We start from the raw sequence: 20,406 nt of genomic DNA on the forward strand, positions 1-20,406 counted from the left end.
CTCTAAGCACAGTAGAAACACAGTTGGAACTTAACTAACCCCCACACATGCAAACACCTTTCTCCAGTATGAATCTAACCGGCACAGAAGCATGAAACTCACACAAGGAACTCAAAAATGGACTTTGGAGAGCTAGAAGGGGACATGAAAAAGCCCTGGCAGAAAGGATTCGGGAAAACCCCAAGGTGTCCTGCACTTATGTGAGAAATAAGAGGATGATCAGAGTGAGAGTTGGGCCGATCATGGATAGTGGAGGGAACTTGTGCCTGGAGTCTGAGGAGGTAGGGAGACCCTAAATGAATATTTTGCTTTTATTCACTAGAGAGAGGGACCTTGTTGCTCATGAGAACAGCGTGAACCAGGTTAATAAGCTTGAACAGGTTGATATTAAGAAGGAGGATGTGCTGGAAATTTTGAAAAGCATCAGGATAGATAGGTCCCCTGGGCCTGACGGGATATACCCAAGGTTACTATGGGAAGTGAGGGAGGAGATTGCTGCGCGATGATCTTTGCATCTGATAAGGTTCCCCATGGTAGGCTCATTCAAAAAGTTACGGGTACATGGTATACAGGAAGTATGGCCGACTGTATGCAGAATTAGCTGGCCGAAAGAAGTCAGCGAGTGGTAGTGGATGGAAAGTATTCCGCCTGGAGGTCGGTGACCAGTGGTGTCCCGCAGGAATCCGTTCGGGGACCTCTGCTCTTTGTGGTTTTTATAAATGATTTGGACTAGGAAGTGGAAGGGTGGGTTAGTAAGTTTGCCGATGACATGAAGGTTGGCAGAGTTGTAGATAGTGTTGAGGGTTGTTGCAGGTTACAACAGGATATTGACAGGATGCAGAGCTGGGCTGAGAAGTGACAGATGGAATTCAACCACGATAAATGTGAAGTGATTCATTTTGGAAGGTCAAATTTGAATGCTGAATACAGGGTTAAAGGCAGGATTCTTGGAAGTGTGGAGGAACAGAGGGCTCTTGGGGTCCACGTACATAGATCCCTCAAAGCTGCCACCCAGGTTGATAGGGTTGTTAAGAAAGCGTATGGTGTGTTGGCTTTCATTAACAGGGGATTGAGTTTAAGAACCGCAAAGTTTTGCTCAGCTTTATAAAACCCTGGTTAGACCACGCTTGGAATATCATTATAGGAAGGATGTGGAAGCTTTGGAGAGGGTGCAGAGGAGATTTACCAGGATGCTGCCTGGACTGGAGGGCATGTCTTATGAAGAAAGGTTGAAGAAGCTGGGGCTTTTCTCACTAGAGCGAAGAAGGAAGAGCGGTGACTTGATGAGAGGCATGGATAGAGTGGATAGCCAGAGACTTTTCCCTAGGGTGGAAATTGCTGTCACGAGGGGACATAATTTTAAGGTGATTGGAGGAAGATATAGGGGAGATGTCAGAGGTAGGGGGCTGGATCCTCCATTATTGGAACTATGTCCCCTCGCTGGCGTGAAAACGGTGGAGTTTTACTCCTGAAAATCCTGGATTAAAGGGACACGAATTCCCATCTCTGCAGGGGGCTAGCAAGGACCCAGAATAAATCTGGCACTTACGGGTCAGAGACCGCGCATGCGCACAGTAGCGGCCTCCAACGGCCGTGTCATGCTCCATGGCGGACTCTGACCGCGGAGTTAGATCCACAAAGGAGACCCCCGATCAGCCACATGCCCGACCCTCAACCCCCGCCCGAACATTCCCCGACCGCCTATAATGCCCGCCTCCCCTGGCCTCCGATCTGATCTGCCCGCCCCCGACCAGGGGCTACCACGCGAGTCTCCCAACCAGCAGGACCAGGTTAGATCCACGCCGTCGGGACTTCGGCCGGTCAAGGCAGAGGATGCCGGAGTGGGCCTCTGGCAATGGCCCTCGACGGCACAATGTACTCGCCGATGACGCCGCTTTTTGGTGGCTGGAGAATCGGCGAACCAGTGGCGGTCCCGATTTCTGCGTCAAATTGGATTCTCCACCCCGGTGACGACCACGATTTCGGCGTCGGAGTGCAGAGAATCCAGCCCAGGTGCTTTACACAGAGAGGGGTGGGTGTGCGGAATGCAGTGCCAGCGGAGGTGGTGGAGTCAGAGTCATTAGGGACATTTAAGCGACTCTTGGACAGGCCCATGGACAGCAGTAAATTGAAGGGGTGTAGGGTTAGGTTGATCTTAGATTAGGATAAATGGTTGGCATAACATAGTGGGCCGAAGGGCCTGCACTGTCCTACCCTGTTCTATGTTCTAAATAGAACTATGTCTTATTTCTAATGTTACTAATACAAATATAAATCCCTTAAATTACCATTGTTTTCCTAACACCTCTGAATTTTAAGACGGGGAATCTGAGGCCACTAGAGGCCATGATGGGGAAACCTGGACATGATGGGGTAAGGACCATGTTGGGGTAAGTTGTACAGATTCATGATGGACGCCAGCACAATGAACCAAGTGACTTCACAATCCAAACTTACTCTTCTCCAAATGATAACCTTCTCTCAATAAATTCAGACTGCGGCAGGTCAATGTGGCATTGATGGAGCAATACATAAATGAAGAATTCCTGCCCTTAATTCCTTTTTGGACAGAGTTCTTTCCCTGTGGAACTGGAACTAAGAAATCAGCCTCGCTGAAGCTCAACACTCCCATTCTTTGGGATATTTCAAGTGTTACTGCACAATTCTATTTTCTGTCTTAACCAAAAACACATGTTCAAAACCACAACTGAACAGTGTTGCCACGCTGCAGTCACTCTGGGCCAAAAATATCCTAAGGACAGATAGCATATCTCTGTACAGTGAAGCTCACCGCAGTCTTGGCTTCCGAGTGCAAAGGGGCCCAGGGATGTTGACGTCGTTGACCATAATAACTGACCTGAATTTTAGCTGTGCAGAGAGTTTGTGCTTAATGCCCGGGGAGATTTGTCTCGGGCATGTCTGTCGAGTTGGCAGCCTGTTTAACGCTTCTCTCAATCTTACTGTCAACTCTGGGCATATTACCTCCACTTTCGGCAGCACCAGGAAACAGTAATTCATTGTGAAGCACGCTGGGAATGGGCTCAAGCCGTGAAAGGTGCTATCTAAATGCAAATGCAAGGGGCGGGACTTTCCGGCCGTTCCCGCCGGTGGATGTTCCGGTCCTGCCGACGTTGACCTCCACCCATCGCGGGGTACCCTGCGGCGGAGAGTATGAACATTGGGAAACCCTGTTGACAGTGGTGGTACCAGAAGATTCCGCCACTGGCCAATGGCGGGTTGCCTCCACCATTGCCAGGGTGGGGTCGGAGGTGGTGGGGAGCGTGGGGTCGGAGGTGGTGGGGGGGGGGGGGGGGGGGATCTTACCAAGATCTTTCTACCTCTTTCATGGTGCTTTAGTGCTTATCATTTAATTCTGCGTTACGCTTGTGGGGAAATGTTGCCCAAATCAGCCCCCAGCAAGCTGAGAGGCTAGTTTCACATCTCATCCAATTTGACTCTATTAAAAGTCAACAGCAAATAGCATGAGACGGGATGTAAAATCAATGTTCCACAGTGACCTGTGGACGTCTTGCTCAGCGAGTCAGGTTAAAATTATCTCTATATAGATTCTGATATAACGGTATTGAGGTCTCAGAGTGGTCCACCCCTGATTTCTCTCTTGGTGCCCCATGACAAGCAGATTGCTGGCTTGTTGTGAGAGTCACAGGTCATTGTCTTTTACTGTTGCTCATGTTTTTCATCTGCTAAACCTGTCTTTATCCATGTCAAACTCACACTTCTGAAGCCGAGGTGGGGACAGGGTGGGTGCAGATTTGGGCATGGATTTATCTTTTGTGCTTTCTGGCAGGTACAATTGAGCAGAGGGAAGGCACATTTGGGGAGTTGTGTCAGTGGAAACCTTCCCTCAGGTGATTAAATCTATGAGTTTGAGTTCAGGGCAAGTTAGAGTCGCCAACTCTACCAGGTGCTCCTTTTGACTGCCCCACCCAGTCAAACATCACCAATATTTTTATAATTACAGTAAGGCCTCAGTTAATGTTGTGGTTGCATTCCTGAAAATCATGAATTTAAGAGAATATTGGTTCGCGCAGGAATCAATGTTCAAACTGTAATTAAATTCTGTAGGAGCCTCCTTATCTGGAAAAAATATTGAAACATTGACCGGACTTCTCCAGCCATTGGGATTATCTGTTCCTGCCGGCAGTGCACCCCGCCCACGGGGTTCCTTGCAGCGTGGGATGGATTCAATGGGAAATCCCATGAATCCTGTATTCCATGTAACCCTGTATTCAGCGGGAAGAGGGAATCCCACCACCAGCGAACCGCGCACCGCCAATCCCACTGCCAGCGAACCACGCACCGCCAATCCTACCACCAGCGAACCGCGCACCGCCAATCCCACTGCCAGCGAACCACGTGCCACCGATCCTGCTGCCAGCGAACCACGCACTGCCAATCCCGCTGCCAGCGAACCACGTGCCACCAATCCTGCCACCAGCGAACCGCGCACCGCCAATCCCGCTGCCAGCGAACCACGTGCCACCGATCCTGCTGCCAGCGAACCACGCACCGCCAATCCCGCTGCCAGCGAACCACGTGCCACCGATCCTGCTGCCAGCGAACCATGCACTGCCAATCCCACTGCCAGCGAACCACGCACTGCCAATCCCGCTGCCAGCGAACCACGCACTGCCAATCCCGCTGCCAGCGAACCACGCACTGCCAATCCCGCTGCCAGCGAACCACGCACTGCCAATCCCGCTGCCAGCGAACCACGCACTGCCAATCCCGCTGCCAGCGAACCACGCACTAGCAATCCCGCTGCCAGCGAACCACGCACTGCCAATCCCGCTGCCAGCGAACCACGCACCGACAATCCCACTGCCAGCGAACCACGCACTGCCAATCCCGCTGCCGGCGAACCACGCACCGACAATCCCACTGCCAGCGAACCACGCACCGACAATCCCACTGCCAGCGAACCACGCACTGCCAATCCCGCTGCCAGCGAACCTCGTGCCACCAATCCTGCCAGCGAACCACGCACCGACAATCCCACTGCCAGCGAACCACACACAGCCAATCCCGCTGCCAGCGCACCACACACCGCCAATCCTGCTGACAGCGCACCGCGCACCCCCAATCCCGCTGCCAGCGCACCGTGCACTACCAATCCCGCTGCCAGCGCACCTTGCACTGCCAATCCCGCTGCCAGTGCACTGCCAATCCCGCTGCCAGCGCACCGTGCACTGCCAATCCCGCTGCCAGCGCACCGTGCACTACCAATCCCGCTGCCAGCGCACCTTGCACTGCCAATCCCGCTGCCAGTGCACTGCCAATCCCGCTGCCAGCGCACCGTGCACTGCCAATCCCGCTGCCAGCGCACCGTGCACTACCAGTCCCGCTGCCAGCGCACCGTGCACTGCCAATCCCGCTGCCAGTGCACTGCCAATCCCGCTGCCAGCGCACCGTGCACTGCCAATCCCACTGCCAGCGCACCGTGCACTGCCAATCCCGCTGCCAGTGCACTGCCAATCCCGCTGCCAGCGCACCGTGCACTACCAGTCCCGCTCCAGTGCACTGCCAATCCCGCTGCCAGCGCACCGTGCACTACCAGTCCCGCTGCCAATGCACTGCCAATCCCGCTGCCAGTGAACTGCGCGCTGCCAAGAAATGCATAGTTGGGGAACCGGAGAATCCAGCCCATTATATCCTCGAAGTTGAAATATGTAACAGTGCTAAACTCATATACTGGTAAGAGAAATAACTTTCAAAGTAAAATAAGTTTGAAAATATAAAGGAAAAATGTATCATTCAATGCTGGATGCTGTTTCCTGAACCTCCCTCCTGATCCCCCTGGTCGCTGCAGGTTCTTCCCCTCCCCAATCCTCCCAGGTTGCAGCTCCAGAACGTGGCCTCCCCACTCTCACTGATTAACCATCTCGGCGACCCTCCCGCTCCCTGATTCACTCTTTTGCTACTTCCCTCTCTTGGTCTTGAGTTCCCGTTGAAGATGCAGATCTGATCCAAAGCTGGAACTCTGATGGTGCAACAGGGACGAGCTGGGCGTGCCGCTGCAATCGATGTTTTTCCATTGGCACCTCGGCACCATCAGGACCCACGCTTCCACAACTTCAAAGCTCCGCCTTGGGACCAGATCTGGACCTTAAATGGGAACACAGGTCCAGGAGAGGGAGATAGCGAGAGAGTGAGAAAGGAAGCAGGAGGTTTGCTGAGAGGGGTCGGCCAGGGAATGGAGCAGGCTACAACTCTGAGGGCACGATTTAACAGGAGAAAAAGAAGAGTCCTGATTGGGTATGCTTAGCGGGGTGTTTCTTGGCACATGCAGCGCCGAGAATGACCCTACGAATAAACGGGACTCTTTTTTTGGCCTTGGTTGGGAACACCCCGTTGAGGCTGCATTTATCTTAATTTCTAAATGCCCTCCACATTCTACCCTCTGGAAACTTGATGCGATCCAAACAACTGCTGCCCATTGCTTTGCTAATGCCAAGTCTCATTCTTTCATCACCCATTTGTTTGCTGGCTATCAGTGGCTCCCAGTTATGCAGTACCTTGATTTTAAAAATGGTCATTCTTAATTATGTGGGGCATAAACAGGGTGGATAGACAGAGGTTTTTCCCAGGGTAGAGGGGCCAATTACTAGGGGGCATAGGTTTAATGTGCGAAGGGCAAGGTTTAGATGTACGAGGCAAGTGTTTTTTACACAGAGGGTAGTGGGTGCCTAGAACTCGCTGCCGGAGGAGGTGGTGGAAGCAGGGACGATAGTGACATTTAAGGGGCATCTTGACAAATACATGAATAGGATGGGAATAGAGGGATACGGACCCTGGAAGTGTAGAAGATTTTAGTTTAGGCGGACAGCATGGTCGGCACAGGCTTAGGGGGCCGAAGGTCCTGTTTCTGTGCTGTACTTTTCTTTGTTCTTTGTAAATGCTATTTTTGAATGCTGTCCTGATCTCTCAACCCCGCACCATCAACTTCCCAAACTTACTTATTAGCGTCCTCGAGCCCCCGCCCCTTACACCACCTCATAAGGGTAAGACACATGCAGGGTCAATTCCTGGCACAGGCAACAACCTTGGCATTGCCAGCCTGACTCCCTGGCAGTGCCACCCAGGTGCCAGGTGCTGTTATGCCTGGTCCACATTTATGTGGACCACTAACCGGTGGTGAGGTCTCTGAGGCGTGGGCGTTTGACACCGGGCCTTGGGAGACTCCGGCGCACACATATTTAACGAGGCTAACTGCTCACTTAATTATGCAGATCTGAGTCCCCTCAATGAGGGCGAGATCCAGATCACGGCATCTCACGAGACCTTGTTAGTTCTCATGAGGCGTCCCAAGCATCACAGATCATGCGAGATTGAATGGCCTTGTCATGTGCTGAGTCGGGCAGGATGAGGCCGTTCAATCGGGCTCTGAGATTGGGGAGGGGCGAGGCCGCTACAAAATAGAGTCAATCAGGTCACGTAGGAAACAACGTCAAAACACATTGTGTAGTGAGGCACAGTGGTTAGCACTGCTGCCTCACGGCGCGACGGTCCCAGGTTCGATCCCAGCCCGGGTCACTCTCCGTGTGGAGTTTGCACATTCTCCTCGTGTCTGCGTGGGTCTCACCCCCACAATCCAAAAAGGTGGGTAGGTGGATTGACCACGCTAAATTGGCCCTTAATTGGAAAAAAAAGAATTGGGTACTCTAAATTTATTTTAAAAAAACAAATTTGGTGATTATTACAATCACAGGAGTCCCAAAAATGATTCAAACAGAGAAGTTTATTCATCAAGCCAAAGCAAAGCGGCAGGGGGGGTTACATCTAGGCCCAACCGAGACCATCCAGCGATGCCGGTCCCCTTCCAGGCCGGCTTTTATTGGTGGGTTTTAACAAGTCCCGCTGTTAGACCTCCACCCCTCAGCATGGGAGCAATGAGCCCCACAGGGAGATTAATCGGGTCGTCCTGGTGGGGATCAATTCAGTGATGCTCAGTGTGATTACAGGCCCCATTCACTTACCGTCACTAAAACATAACAAAGTTAAACAGGGCAACATTAAACAAGGACTCACTGTAATCGGCAAAAGTGTCAAACAACATTTTTTTTTTAAAAATGCACAATTTATTTAATGTCCATCTGAAGAAACAGCTCAAGCGATGTGCTTGTTGTCCTTTCCTGAGCCCAGGCGAACCCCATTCAGCAGGAATAATCAGTTTGCATCGGAAAAACCAGCAGCTTTCTCTTTGCCAGAGATGTGGAAAAGGCATTTTTCTGGAAGGAAAAGGCTTGATGGAAAGAAATTAAAATGGTTGTTTGAAAATATCTTGATTCTTTACCTCACGCTGCAAAAATGTCGGCCAGGAAGAAATGTGTTAAAGAATAAAAGAGGTCAAGAGCAACAGCAGGTCCCAGCACTCAGTAGAGCCGAGACTGTGGTCCAGACTGATCTGGATAGAACTGCACTTCAAAGAGATCAAAATCGTTAACATGAAAAGCAAGCCAGTCATGTTTGAAAGGGATGTTTCATGCTGCTCCTTTTGAAGGATATAGTCGGAGAAATCGGAAACCTCAAGAGGCATTAACCGTCACTAGGGAGGAGGTGTTACTGAACTAGCTCAACTCCTCACAGAACCTCCTCGTTCAACAACTATCAGATTCCACCTCCCCCAACCTGGCCTGTCCCACCACTGCCACAAGTGAAAACCTCTAACCTGCACCAATACCTTGCCCCACCAGTTGCCAGGATGCAATTTGAACGCATGTACCAGGACCTTAGTCCAGCCCTCGAGATTTCCAGCCCAGTGATATAACCACAACGCTACCATAAAGTACAGTGGTTAGCACTTTTGCTTCACAGCACCACGGTCCCGGGTTCGATTCCCGGCTTGGGTCACTGTCTGTGCGGTGTCTGCACAGTCTCTCTGTGTCTGCGTGGGTTTCCTCCGGGGGCTCCAGTTTCCTCCCGCGAGTCCCGAAAGACGTTCTGTTAGGTAATTCGGACATTCTGAATTCTCCCTCTGTGTACCTGAAAGGCACCAGAATGTGGCGACTAGGGACTTTTCACAATAACTTCATTGCAGTGTTAATGTGAGCTTACTTGTGACAATAAAGATTATTAAAAAAAGATACTCCACATGGAGCTTTTAAAGATTATTGGCAGAATTTTACCCCCAACCTGCCCCCCAAGCGGGTTCCGAGGTTGGCGGGGTGTGGGAGCATTAAACTGCATGGACGTGTTCCCTCCAGGGTCCCGTCCACCCTGACTCAGAAGCAATTTCACAGTTAGACGGACAGGACATAGGGGGGTGGGGAAGCCCACCTTTGCCCCTATTGAGGCCCTTAAGTAATGTCCTCATGGCCATTTAAGGGCCATTTCCTGCCCAGCTTCAATTTTTAAGCTGGCGGGTGCCAGTCGGTGCAGGTTAGGAAGCTGTAAAAACTACAAATCTCCATCTCAGGCAGCAAGGGAGGCCGTCAGGGGGGTGCTTCAATCTAAAGGCCCCTTCAGTTACCCCCTCCCCGAGCTTCCCACCCACCTAACATCAAGATTGTCCCCGCTTTCTCCCCCCCAATCCCCCACCTCAACCTCCCAGGGCATCCCCTCCTCCGGAACCCCCGTTGCTCACCTAGTGCCGTCTTGGGCTCAGGCACAGCACTGCAGTAGTGCTTCTGGCCACTGCATTGCCTTGCCTGGAGATGCTGGAGAGTTATTGGCCAATCTTAGTTCTGCTGTCATGGAAGTGTCCCTTTAAGAAATATTTGTGTCTTATCACATGGCTTCGGTGATGTCATTGTGTGGGTGGGGCTGGGCTGTGGCTCTGGGTTTTTACTTTTGTTTTTGAGTTGAGAGCAGGGCTGTGGCTCTGAGTTTTACTTTTGCTTTGAGTTTGCACAGGTTGAAAAGAAGGGTTCTCTCTATCTGCATTTTAAAAGCTGTTTCCAGGCTGCTTGATAACTTGAAAATAAATAATTGCTTTCTGGAAGGAGTTCAACCCTGCTGTTTTTGGAAAGGAAACAAGAGCTTCCATACCAAGTCTTGAGTGCTGTGTTCTGGGCCACTCCTTTAAAAAGGGATTTCTGGTTTATGAGATCTTGTAACTAAATTGGAACAGCTTAAGGGGGAGAATTTATTAAGGATGATACATAGAGCACTGTAGCTGTCTGGGGTATTTGTGTTGGTAGTTGATAAAAAATGCTTACTGTGTGTGTTTATAAAAATATTAACTAAATTTGTAGAATAAAGCTTGTTTTGTTTAAAAGTGCTTAAGGCCTCTGTTGAATAACACCCGAAAGACAGGCCCTTGTGCTCATTGTAACCAAAATCAATAAACAATTGTTGGGTCAGGGTGAACTCCACGATATACTTTGGAGTTTTCTAAACCCTGGCCCAATTGAGTGTGAAATGGCAGCGGGCTTGTAAGAGTTGTTGGAGATGAGTTATGCATCGACTCTCAGGCTGTCTGACGCTCCATGCTCGCCATTCTGGAAATTCAGGCCTTATGAAAAAGTTTACTAGTCATCATAAATACATGACAGTCACCAACAAATCCAATGAGGAATTTCACAGAAATCGCTTTACCCAGAGAGTGGTTGGAATGTGGAACTCATTCCCGCAAAGGCTAGTTGAGGCGAGTAGCATCAATACCGTTACAGAATCACAGAAACATACAGCACGGAGGAAGGCTATTCAGCCCATCTTGCCTCTGCTGGCTCTATGAAAGAGTAGTTAGTAACACAGTGGTTACCACTATTGCTTCACAGCGCCAGGGTCCCAGGTTCGATTCCCGTTGGGTCACTGCCGGTGCGGAGTCTGCACATTCTCCCCGTCTGCGTTGGTTTCCTCCGGGTGCTCCGGCTTCCTCCCACAAATTCCAAAAGACGTGATGGTTAGGTGAATTGGCCATTCTGAATTCTCCCTCTGTGTACTCGAACCAGGCAATGAGGGCATTTTCACAGTAACATCATTGCAGTGTTAATATAAACCTACGTGTGACAATAATAAAGGTTATTATTATAATCCCAGTTTTTTGTCTTTAACCTGAAAGTTCCTCAAGGTGATGCTCAACTCCCTTTTATCTTCATTTATGGAATCAGATTCCAACATATTTTCAGGTCATGAGTTCCAGATCTGGACAACTCTGAGTGGAGAAGGTTCTCCTTGTTTTCCCTCCACACTATTTTACAATGATTTTGAATTGATTACCTCTGTTGCCAGAGAGGGTGTAGTTTTTCTCTGTATAAAACCTCTCACATCTTGCAAATTATTAGCTCACAGCTTGGCCTTTTCAGTTCAAGAAGACCTGTCCTAACATTTCTAACCTTGACAGTGAAGCTAGATGGAGGAGGAAAGGAACAGAAAGTAATGATGAAAGGGTTAGATGAAGAAGATTGGGAGGAGGTTTGTGTGGAACATAACCAGTCGATCCAATTGCTTTGTTTCTGAGCTGTAAACCTGATGTAATCTGAGCCGACCATTTGCTGTGTCGTTTCTGATGTCCAGAAGTTGTGACCGTTTCATATTTGGGTTGTTCAGGTTCTGCTGCCGCTGCGTTCACACTTTGTCTCACTTTTATCTCCCTTTCCTGACCAGGTGTTTCACTTCAACACCATCTACGCAAAGAAGAACTGGGTGCAGGCGCACATGTTCTGCCACGAGCAAGGAGCTCATTTGCTCAGCATCAGCAGCTTCGAAGAGGAGAAGTTTACAGAGAAACTGGTCAATGAGATATTTGGGTGAGTCAACAAATCCAAATTAAATATTACTTTTCCGGAGAGAGATGGGGGTCAGAGGGCGGCAGAACCTTGGCGTTTGAAGATTTCCTCTCTTTCAAAAATGCTTCCCTTGAAGCTGTGGTGAGGAGATGGGTTCTGGTCTGTAGAAAGTGCAGAAATTGCCCACCAAACTCACTGTATACATAAACAATGTGCATGTACTATATACACAGCCTGTATACATTGTATATACAATTCAAACAGCCTGTATGTACTGTATACACAATGCAAACAACTTGCGTACACTGTATACACAGCCTGTACACGATACGCACTGCAAATAACCTGCATACACTATACACAGCCTGTATACACTGTTTACACAATGCATGTACTACATATACAATGCAAACAGCCTGTATATACTCTATACACAATGCAAAAAATCTGCATATACTGTGTGCACAGCCTGTAGAGAATTTATACACAGTGTGAAGAGCCTGTATACATTGCATACACAATGCAAGCAACCTGTATATACTGTATGCACAGCAAACAACCTGTATATACTGTATACACAGCCTGAAAACACTATATGCAATGCAAACAGACTGTATATAAGCAATCTGTATGTACTGTATACACAATGAAATGAACCTGTATATCCTGTATACACAACCTGTATACACAGTATGCAAATAATCTGTATACACAATGAAATTCATCATGAACGTCGACCATAAACTGCTCTCCCCTTTTAGAGAGAGAGCTGACTGGTTGTGATTTAACCTAAGGGACACCTCACCTCAGGCGAGGGGCAAGGTTGAGGAGGTGGGCCTTCATGAATAACCTCAGCTGGTTTGGGAATTGAACTCACGCTGTTGGCATCGCTTCACATCACAAACCTGCAGCCGTCCAGCCAACTGAGCTAATCAACCCTCATACGCAATATCCCCAGCCTACTCTTTACAGACACAATCCCAGCACACCAATGGACTCCACCACTCTAAATAATATTTCAACAAAATTCCGTACCCTCTCAATGCATTTTACAAGCTGTATTTAAACTCACATCCAATAACTATCCTTTTAAAAAAAAACATTTTATAAGTTCTTCTGGGCCAGCATTTATTGCCCATCCCTAATTGCCTTTGAGGCAACTATATTGCTGTGAATCTGGAGTCACATGTCGGCCAGACTGGATAAGGATGGCAGATTTCCTTCCCTGATGGACATAAATGAACCAGTTGGATTTTTATGATAATCAATAGACTTAATTCCAGATGTTTTATTGAGTTTTTAACTTTCACCATCTGCCGTGGTGGGATTTGAACCCTGCCCCCCAGAGGATTACCCTGGGTCTCTGGATTACTAGTCCAGTGACAAACCACAGCGCCACCCCCTCCCCTCCTCTCTTGCCCTCACAACCCCAATTTGACCTCCCTATAGTCCCTATCTGACCCTTAAAGCCTCTATCTCACCTCCACAAACCCAATGTGACCTTCCCATGGTCCCTGTCTACATTCAGTTGTACGTCCTTTATCGGCTCCAGCAGCTTCGGGAACCTTCATAATGCTCAAAAATGTACCTATAGAGGTTGTGAAATTCTATAGGTTGTCCTAAAGCTACGATGTGTGTTGCACGTTTATGTTTTTCTCTCACTTCACTATAAACCCATCAGTTAGTGGGGAGGATGGCTGCAGTCTTCAAGCTTTCACTGAAGGTTCACTCTGTTGCCAGGCATGAATTAACATTTCAGTTCATTATCTTCACTGTAGACTTAATGATCATCTCAAGCATAATTACCCAGGCACATGAGTTAGGAACAGCAGATATTTTACAAACACACAGAACCACCTTTCCATGTATCATGTAAGCTATAATTTGTACATTACAAGAGTGACTACACTTGACAAGTGTTTCTTTGGCTGTTGAGCATTCTGGATATGATGACATTGTGAATGGCACTGTATAAATGAAAGTTCCTTATTTATAGAACATGGAACAGTACAGCACAGTACAGGCCCTACAGCCATGATGTTGTGCCGACCATTTATCCTAATCTAAGATCAACCTAACCTACACCCCTTCAATTTACTGCTGTCCATGTGTCTGTCTCAGAGTTGCTTAAATGTCCCTAATTACTGACTCCACCACCTCTGCTGGCAGTGCATTCCACACACCCACCACTCTCTGCGTAAAGAACATACCTCTGATATCTCCCCTATACCTTCCTCCAATCACCTTAAAATTATGTCCCCTCGTGACAGCCATTTCATAGAACATAGAACATTACAGCACCGTACAGGCCCTTCGGCCCTCGATGTTGCGCCGACCTGTGAAACCAATCTGAAGCCCATCTACACCCTTATCATCCATATGTTTATCCAATGACCATTTAAATGCCCTTAATGTTGGCGAGTCCACTACTGTTGCAGGCAGGGCATTCCACGCCCTTACTACTCTCTGAGTAAAGAACCTACCTCTGACATCTGTCCTATATCTATCTCCCCTCAATTTAAAGCTATGCCCCCTCGTGCTAGCCATCACCATCCGAGGAAACAGGCTCTCACTGTCCACCCAATCTAATCCTCTGATCATCTTGTATGCCTCAATTAAGTCACCTCTTAACCTTCTTCTCTCTAATGAAAACAGCCTCAAGTCCCTCAGCCTTTCCTCATAAGATCTTCCCTCAATATCAGGCAACATCCTGGTAAATTTCCTCTGCACCCTTTCCAATGCATCCACATCCTTCCTATAACGCGGCGACCAGAACTCCACGCAATACTCCGAATGCGGCCTCACCAGAATTTTGTACAGCTGCAACATGACCTCATGGCTCCGAAACTCAGTCTCTCTACCAATAAAAGCTAACACACCATACGCCTTCTTAACAACCCTATCAACCTGGGTGGCAACTTTCAGGGATCTATGTACATGGACACCGAGATCTCTCTGCTCATCCAAACTACCAAGAATCTTACCATTAGCCCAGTACTCTCTATTCCACCCTGGGGGAAAGTCTCTGGCTATCCACTCTATCCATGCCTCTCATCACCTTGTACACCTCTGTCAAGTCACCTTCCTGCTTTCTTCGCTCCAGTGGGAAAAGCCCTAGCTCCCTCAACCTTTCTTCATAAGTCATGCCCTCCAGTCCAGGCAGCATCCTGGTAAATCTCATCTGTACCCTCTCCAAAGCATCCACATCCTTCCTACAATGAGACGACCAGAACTGGACACAATATTCCAAGTATGGTCTAACAAGTTTATCAAGGTTGAACTCAATCTCTCTCTTCTCAGCCCAGCTCTGCATCCTGTCAATGTTCTGCTGTAACCTGCAACAACCCTCAACACTATCTGCAACAGCCCCAACCTTTGTGTCATCGGCAAACTTACTAACACACCCTTCCACTTCCTCATCCAAGTCATTTATAAAAACCACAAAGAGCAGAAGTCCCAGAAAAGATCCCTGCGGGACACCACTGGTCACCGACCTCCAGGCGGAATACTTTCCATTCACTACCACTTCTTTCGGCCAGCCAATTCTGTATCCAGGCAGCCATATTTCCTGTATCCCATGCCCCCTAACTTTCTGAATGAGCCTATAATGGGGAACCTTATCAAATGCCTTACTGAAATCCATATATGTTTCAAACACGAGCTTTCGGAGAGCTGCGCTCCGAAAGCTCGTGTTTGAAACAAACCTGTTGGACTTTAACCTGGTGTTGTAAGACTTCTTACCGAAATCCATATACACCACATCCACTGCCTGACCTTCATCAATGTGTCTCATCACATCCTCAAAGAATTTTGTGAGGCATGACCTGCCCTTCACAAAGCCATGCTTCTATGTTTCTGATACCAGGTCTTCCCTAACCACTCGAGAATAGAACATGATGTGTCTCTGTGTTAGATCTGAAATCAGGATGACAGGAGACTGAAATAAACGCTCAGAATTCATCGAATCATAAAATCCCTAAGGTGTGCCATCAGATTCTAGTCTCTCCTATATGCAGAAAGAGGCTTTTCGGCCCATTGAGTCTGCACCGACGCTCTGAAAGAGCACCCTACCTAGATCCACTTCCCCGCAATCCCCACTTAAGCTTTCGATACAACGGGTAATTTAAAATGGACAGTCCACCTAACCTACACTTTTTGGACTGTGGGAGGAAACCAGAGCACCCGAAGGAAACCCACGCAGAAACAGGGAGAATGTGCAAGCTCCACACAGTCACCCAAGGCCAGAATTAAACCCTGGTTTTTGGTGCTGTGAGGCAGCAGTGCTAACCACTGTGCCACCGTGCCGTGCACAATTGTTAGCATTCTCCAATCACAGAGCCACAGTGCAAATGGATTACATTTTTGTATCTCTTTGGCCAGTGTATTTCAAAATAATGTCCAATAAGCGATAGATATCTCAGACTTTTTCCACAAAAAAAACTTTGGTCCCTGCATCCAGCCACATAACGTGTACTAAAGGACTGGAATACTTTATGATTTAACTGTGTTTCGTTTGTCTGGTAGTTGGTATGGATGGAGGCTCAAGAAAGATGCAAAATTTTCAGAAGGTGTGTGCAGTGCCGAGTGCCGCTCAAATAAGACGTCCAAGCCGTTTAAACATTTCTCACTTGGCTCCAATCACTGAACCACAGCCAGAGATGCGGTTCTTCTTGTCAAAGGACAAAACCGTTTAATTGGTAGCTGGACTCATTAAATCAAACATCAATATCACTGAATTCTGGAATGCCCTCGAACAGATTGGCAAGTGTAAACCACCGTTCCTTCGCAGCCTCATGATGTAGCCAGATTGAACAAGTAGTAGGACCAGAAGATATAGGAGCAGAATAAGGCCATTCGGCCCATCGAGTCTGCTCCACCATTCGATCATAAATGATATATTTCTCATCCCCATTCTCCTGCCTTCTCCCTGTAAGCCCTGATCCCTTTATTAATCAAGAACCTTTCTATCTCTCTCTGTCTTAAAGACACTCAGTGACTTGGCCTCCACAGCCTTCTGCGGCAAAGAGTTCCACAGATTCACCACCCTCTGGCTGAAGAAATTCCTCCTCATCTCAGTTTTAAAGGATTGTCCCTTCAGTCTGAGGGTGTGCAATTTATTTTAATAGAAACAAAATTGGGGGCAGATGTTAATGGGCTGCTGATGCAAAGCATTTTTGAGACCTTTGGAGTGTCCAGTACATTTCCTTCTGTAACTCCCTTCTAACAATAAAAATAAAAAAAATTTAGTGTACCCAATTATTTTTTTCCAATTAAGGGGCAATTTAACGTGGCCAATCCACCTAGCTTGCACATCTTTTTGGGTGGTGGGGTGAGACCCGTGCCGACACGGGGAGAATGTGCAAAATCCTCACGGACAATGACCTGGGGTCAGGATCAAACCCAGGTCCTCACCGCTGTAAGGCAGCGATGCTAACCATTGTGCCACCGTGCCGCCCTAAAAGGGGAGGCATCAGTGTAGTCGCATTGTCATTGGGACTAGTGAGCCACAGACCCAGGGTAATACTCTGGGGACCCAGGTTCGAATCCCATTATGGCAGATGGTGAAATTTGAATTCAACAAAACATCTGAAATTAAATGGCGAACAATGACCTTGAAGCCATTGTTGATTGTTGTAAAACTCATCTGGCTCACTAATGTGGAAGGAATTCTGCCATCCTTCCTGGTCAAGGACAATTAGGGATGGGCAACAAATGCTGGCCATGCCAACGACATCCATAGCGCATGAGAAAGTAAAATAAGGAAAGTAAAATTGGAAATACAGCAGCTTATCTGCATATAGCAAGGTCTCCTAAACTTCATGATCAGATAATTTCTTTCATTGGTATTGATTGAACGAAAACAAGGAAGTAAAAGAATGGAGAAAGTCTGATCCAGTTCTCCAATAGGGACATTCTGTATATGTTTGTTGCAGTTAGAGTTGAACAAATGAAACAGTCCAATCTGACTTAATATGCCACGATGTGACTGGCAATTCAGAAATGAATGTGTTTAGCAGAGATATGTTGATATCATTGAAAATTGAGGAAAGCTGTCGATTTTACGACGACTCATTCTCAGAAATCGGGGATTTTACAGCCTAGAAATAATTCAATCATTTTTTTGGTAAACTCTTTTTTTTAATAAATGTTTTTTACACTTGGCTGGAATGTAGAAGCTGATTTATTTTTTTGAAGTGTAGTCGCTATAATAGTGTGGCAGCCGATTTTTGTCCATAAGCTCCTACACACAGGAATAAAGTAAGTGACCAGATAATCTGTTTTAATGATATTGGTTGAAGGGTCAATATTGGCCAGGATACTGGAGAACACACTTGTCTTTCTTCAAACAGCAGTGCAGAATCTTCCTTGTCATCTGAGAGGGCAGATGGCGGGGGCGCGATTCAATGGAAACATTTCAAAGTCCGGTTTTGGGCGCGTTTGGCGGAGTGTTTCGCAATGGCCGCATTAGCGAGATCACGGCCCGTGTTCAATGGCACTTAGCGCCAAAATGGAGCTCCCACGAAATTCTCGCCATTACTTGGCTCCCTTGCTGTCTGATTCGCCAGACCCGCACCTCAGCGTCACGCCACTAACAAGGGGGATCTCCTTTTAAACATTCACTCACCGCCCACTCACAGTCAACACACAAGCATGGCAGCGTGAAAATCTGCACCTTGCTTTGGCGATGCCAACCTGGCCAGGCATTTTGACATAGTGGATGAGAGACGGTGCACCCTTTTCCTGCAAGGGTGTCAGAGTACCAACAGCAGGGTCACTAATGCCGTTTGGGGGGCAATGGCAGCGGCTGTCAGTGTGGGCAGCATGACAAGGAGGACCACCAACCAATAAAGGAAGAATGCAAATAACCTGCACCGAGCTTCAAGGGTAAGTTGCCACCTCTCTCCTGGCATCAGTTCTGCCTGTCACCCCTCAAATCCCAACCCTCCCTCCGCACAAATCGTTGGCAGACACCTTGCTCATTCCTGCATCTGATCTTCATAACACCCTGGCACCCACCAGCACAACCCCTTCATGTGAAATGAAATGAAAATCGCTTATTGTCACGAGTATCCTTCAATGAAGTTACTGTGAAAAGCCCCTAGTCGCCACATTCCGGCGCCTGTCCGGGGAGGCTGGTACGGGAATCGAACCGTGCTGCTGGCCTGCTTGGTCTGCTTTATAAGCCAGCGATTTAGCCTTGTGAGCTAAACCAGCCCCTCCAGGTGTGGTGCCCATACATGCCACCTGCCATGGATCCCCTTGACCCATTAAGTTTGCGGCTCACCATTGTCCCTGCGATCTTTGACCCCGCAGGAGAAGATAGCCCGTAATAGACAGGAAAGGGCCAAGACGAGGGGTGGCGTCCTAGAGATTCTAGTCCTCACCATCTATGGGCAACAAACTCTGGAAATCGAGGGGTTGTCCGAGGAAAGAGCAATCATCCACTTTGAGGTTGGCCTGTGCAACAGAGGCGAGGATCCACTGCCCTTTTCACCCAGATGACTTATCCCAAGTGAGTTCATGTCGGACAAAATGATCCCTTCTCTCACTGACCATATGTCCATTATCTCTCAGGATCTGATGAGGTCGGGCCATTGGTTCCCCAACTGCCAACCCCACCCCACGACCCGAGACCACCTCGGAGGAGAGATCCAACGAGGCATCACAGCTATCACACCCACACCTTGCAACAGTGCAGAGACGCACACCTCGGTGGGCGACATTAATGGACAGGCTTCTGGGTCACAGTCTGGTGAGCACCATACAGTTGCTGATGCACATCTGGTGGAGGCAGAAACATGCAAAGGAGACAGCGGTCGGAGGTCTGTTGGATCCCAATCAGAGGCCAATTCTCTCAACAATGTGTCCTATACTATGTGTTCATTAGCTGCATGTTTGCATATCATGACAAGCGGGTATCCCTTGTCCCACCCCCCACAAGCCAACCCGTCATACTGGGGTGGTCGTCAAAGATACTGGGGATCTCTGAATTCCCCAGGATAAAGCTGTCATGCACGCTCCCTGGGTAGCAGGCACACACATGCATGATTCAGAGGCGGTGGTCACACACAAGCTGAACATTCCTGTTAATAAAGAGCACTGCCCGATGCCCTGATTCCTCACTTGAATTCGCCTTCATCTGTGAAGCTAGAGGCTGCTCACAGTCAAAGGGAGTGAAATTGACTTTCAGGATAGAGGCTGCAGTAGGGCTCTGTCCTGGAGGTGTTTGGTAGGACAGACAGCTCCAGCTGTGATTGCCCCTGTTAGAGGTCTCCACAATATTTAAAGATGACCTGAAGGCCTCACAGATGCAAAGCCCATCAACCTTCGATTTTGGCCTTTTCCGATATTCGCCCGGATCTGCGCCAGGCGGAATGCAGTGTTGAATCATGCCTGGGATCTCGGTTCAAGAACTCATCGAAAGCTGTTAGCTCCAATAGTGTGGCACTTCCTCAGTACTGCACTGGAGAGGGTCGCCTGAGGTGACTTGATCAAGTTTCTGGAGAGGGATTTGGCCACACGACTCTCAGAGGCGCGAGAGCTAGCCCTGTACCAAAGCGGACACTGATTTCCGCTCAATGTTATTTGTAGCCAGTCACGCACAAGCGGTAAGGATCTGACCTTTATGCTGCAGGAGAATCAGCCCCGCTGGTGTAAACGGAATAATCTGTCTTTTCCAACAATTAAAAAACTGATCAAATTTTTAAAAATTTGA

The 20,406-nt window shown here is 48.2% G+C and overlaps 1 protein-coding gene across 2 annotated transcripts in view; it reads left to right on the forward strand.

The window, feature by feature from the left end:
• mrc2 (mannose receptor, C type 2) overlaps positions 1 to 20,406 on the forward strand; it is a 293,165-nt gene that overhangs the window by 171,186 nt on the left and 101,573 nt on the right. For both annotated transcript variants that reach the window (XR_005458165.1, XM_038778997.1), the window contains exon 13: positions 11,569 to 11,711. Coding sequence is in view for 1 of the 2 variants with exons in the window: in XM_038778997.1 (XP_038634925.1) it covers positions 11,569 to 11,711 (143 nt within the window). In the remaining variant the exon portion in view is untranslated. The remainder of the gene's footprint in view (positions 1 to 11,568; positions 11,712 to 20,406) is intronic.

Source organism: Scyliorhinus canicula, chromosome 19, assembly GCF_902713615.1.
Source record: "Scyliorhinus canicula chromosome 19, sScyCan1.1, whole genome shotgun sequence".
Classification (NCBI taxonomy): domain Eukaryota; kingdom Metazoa; phylum Chordata; class Chondrichthyes; order Carcharhiniformes; family Scyliorhinidae; genus Scyliorhinus; species Scyliorhinus canicula.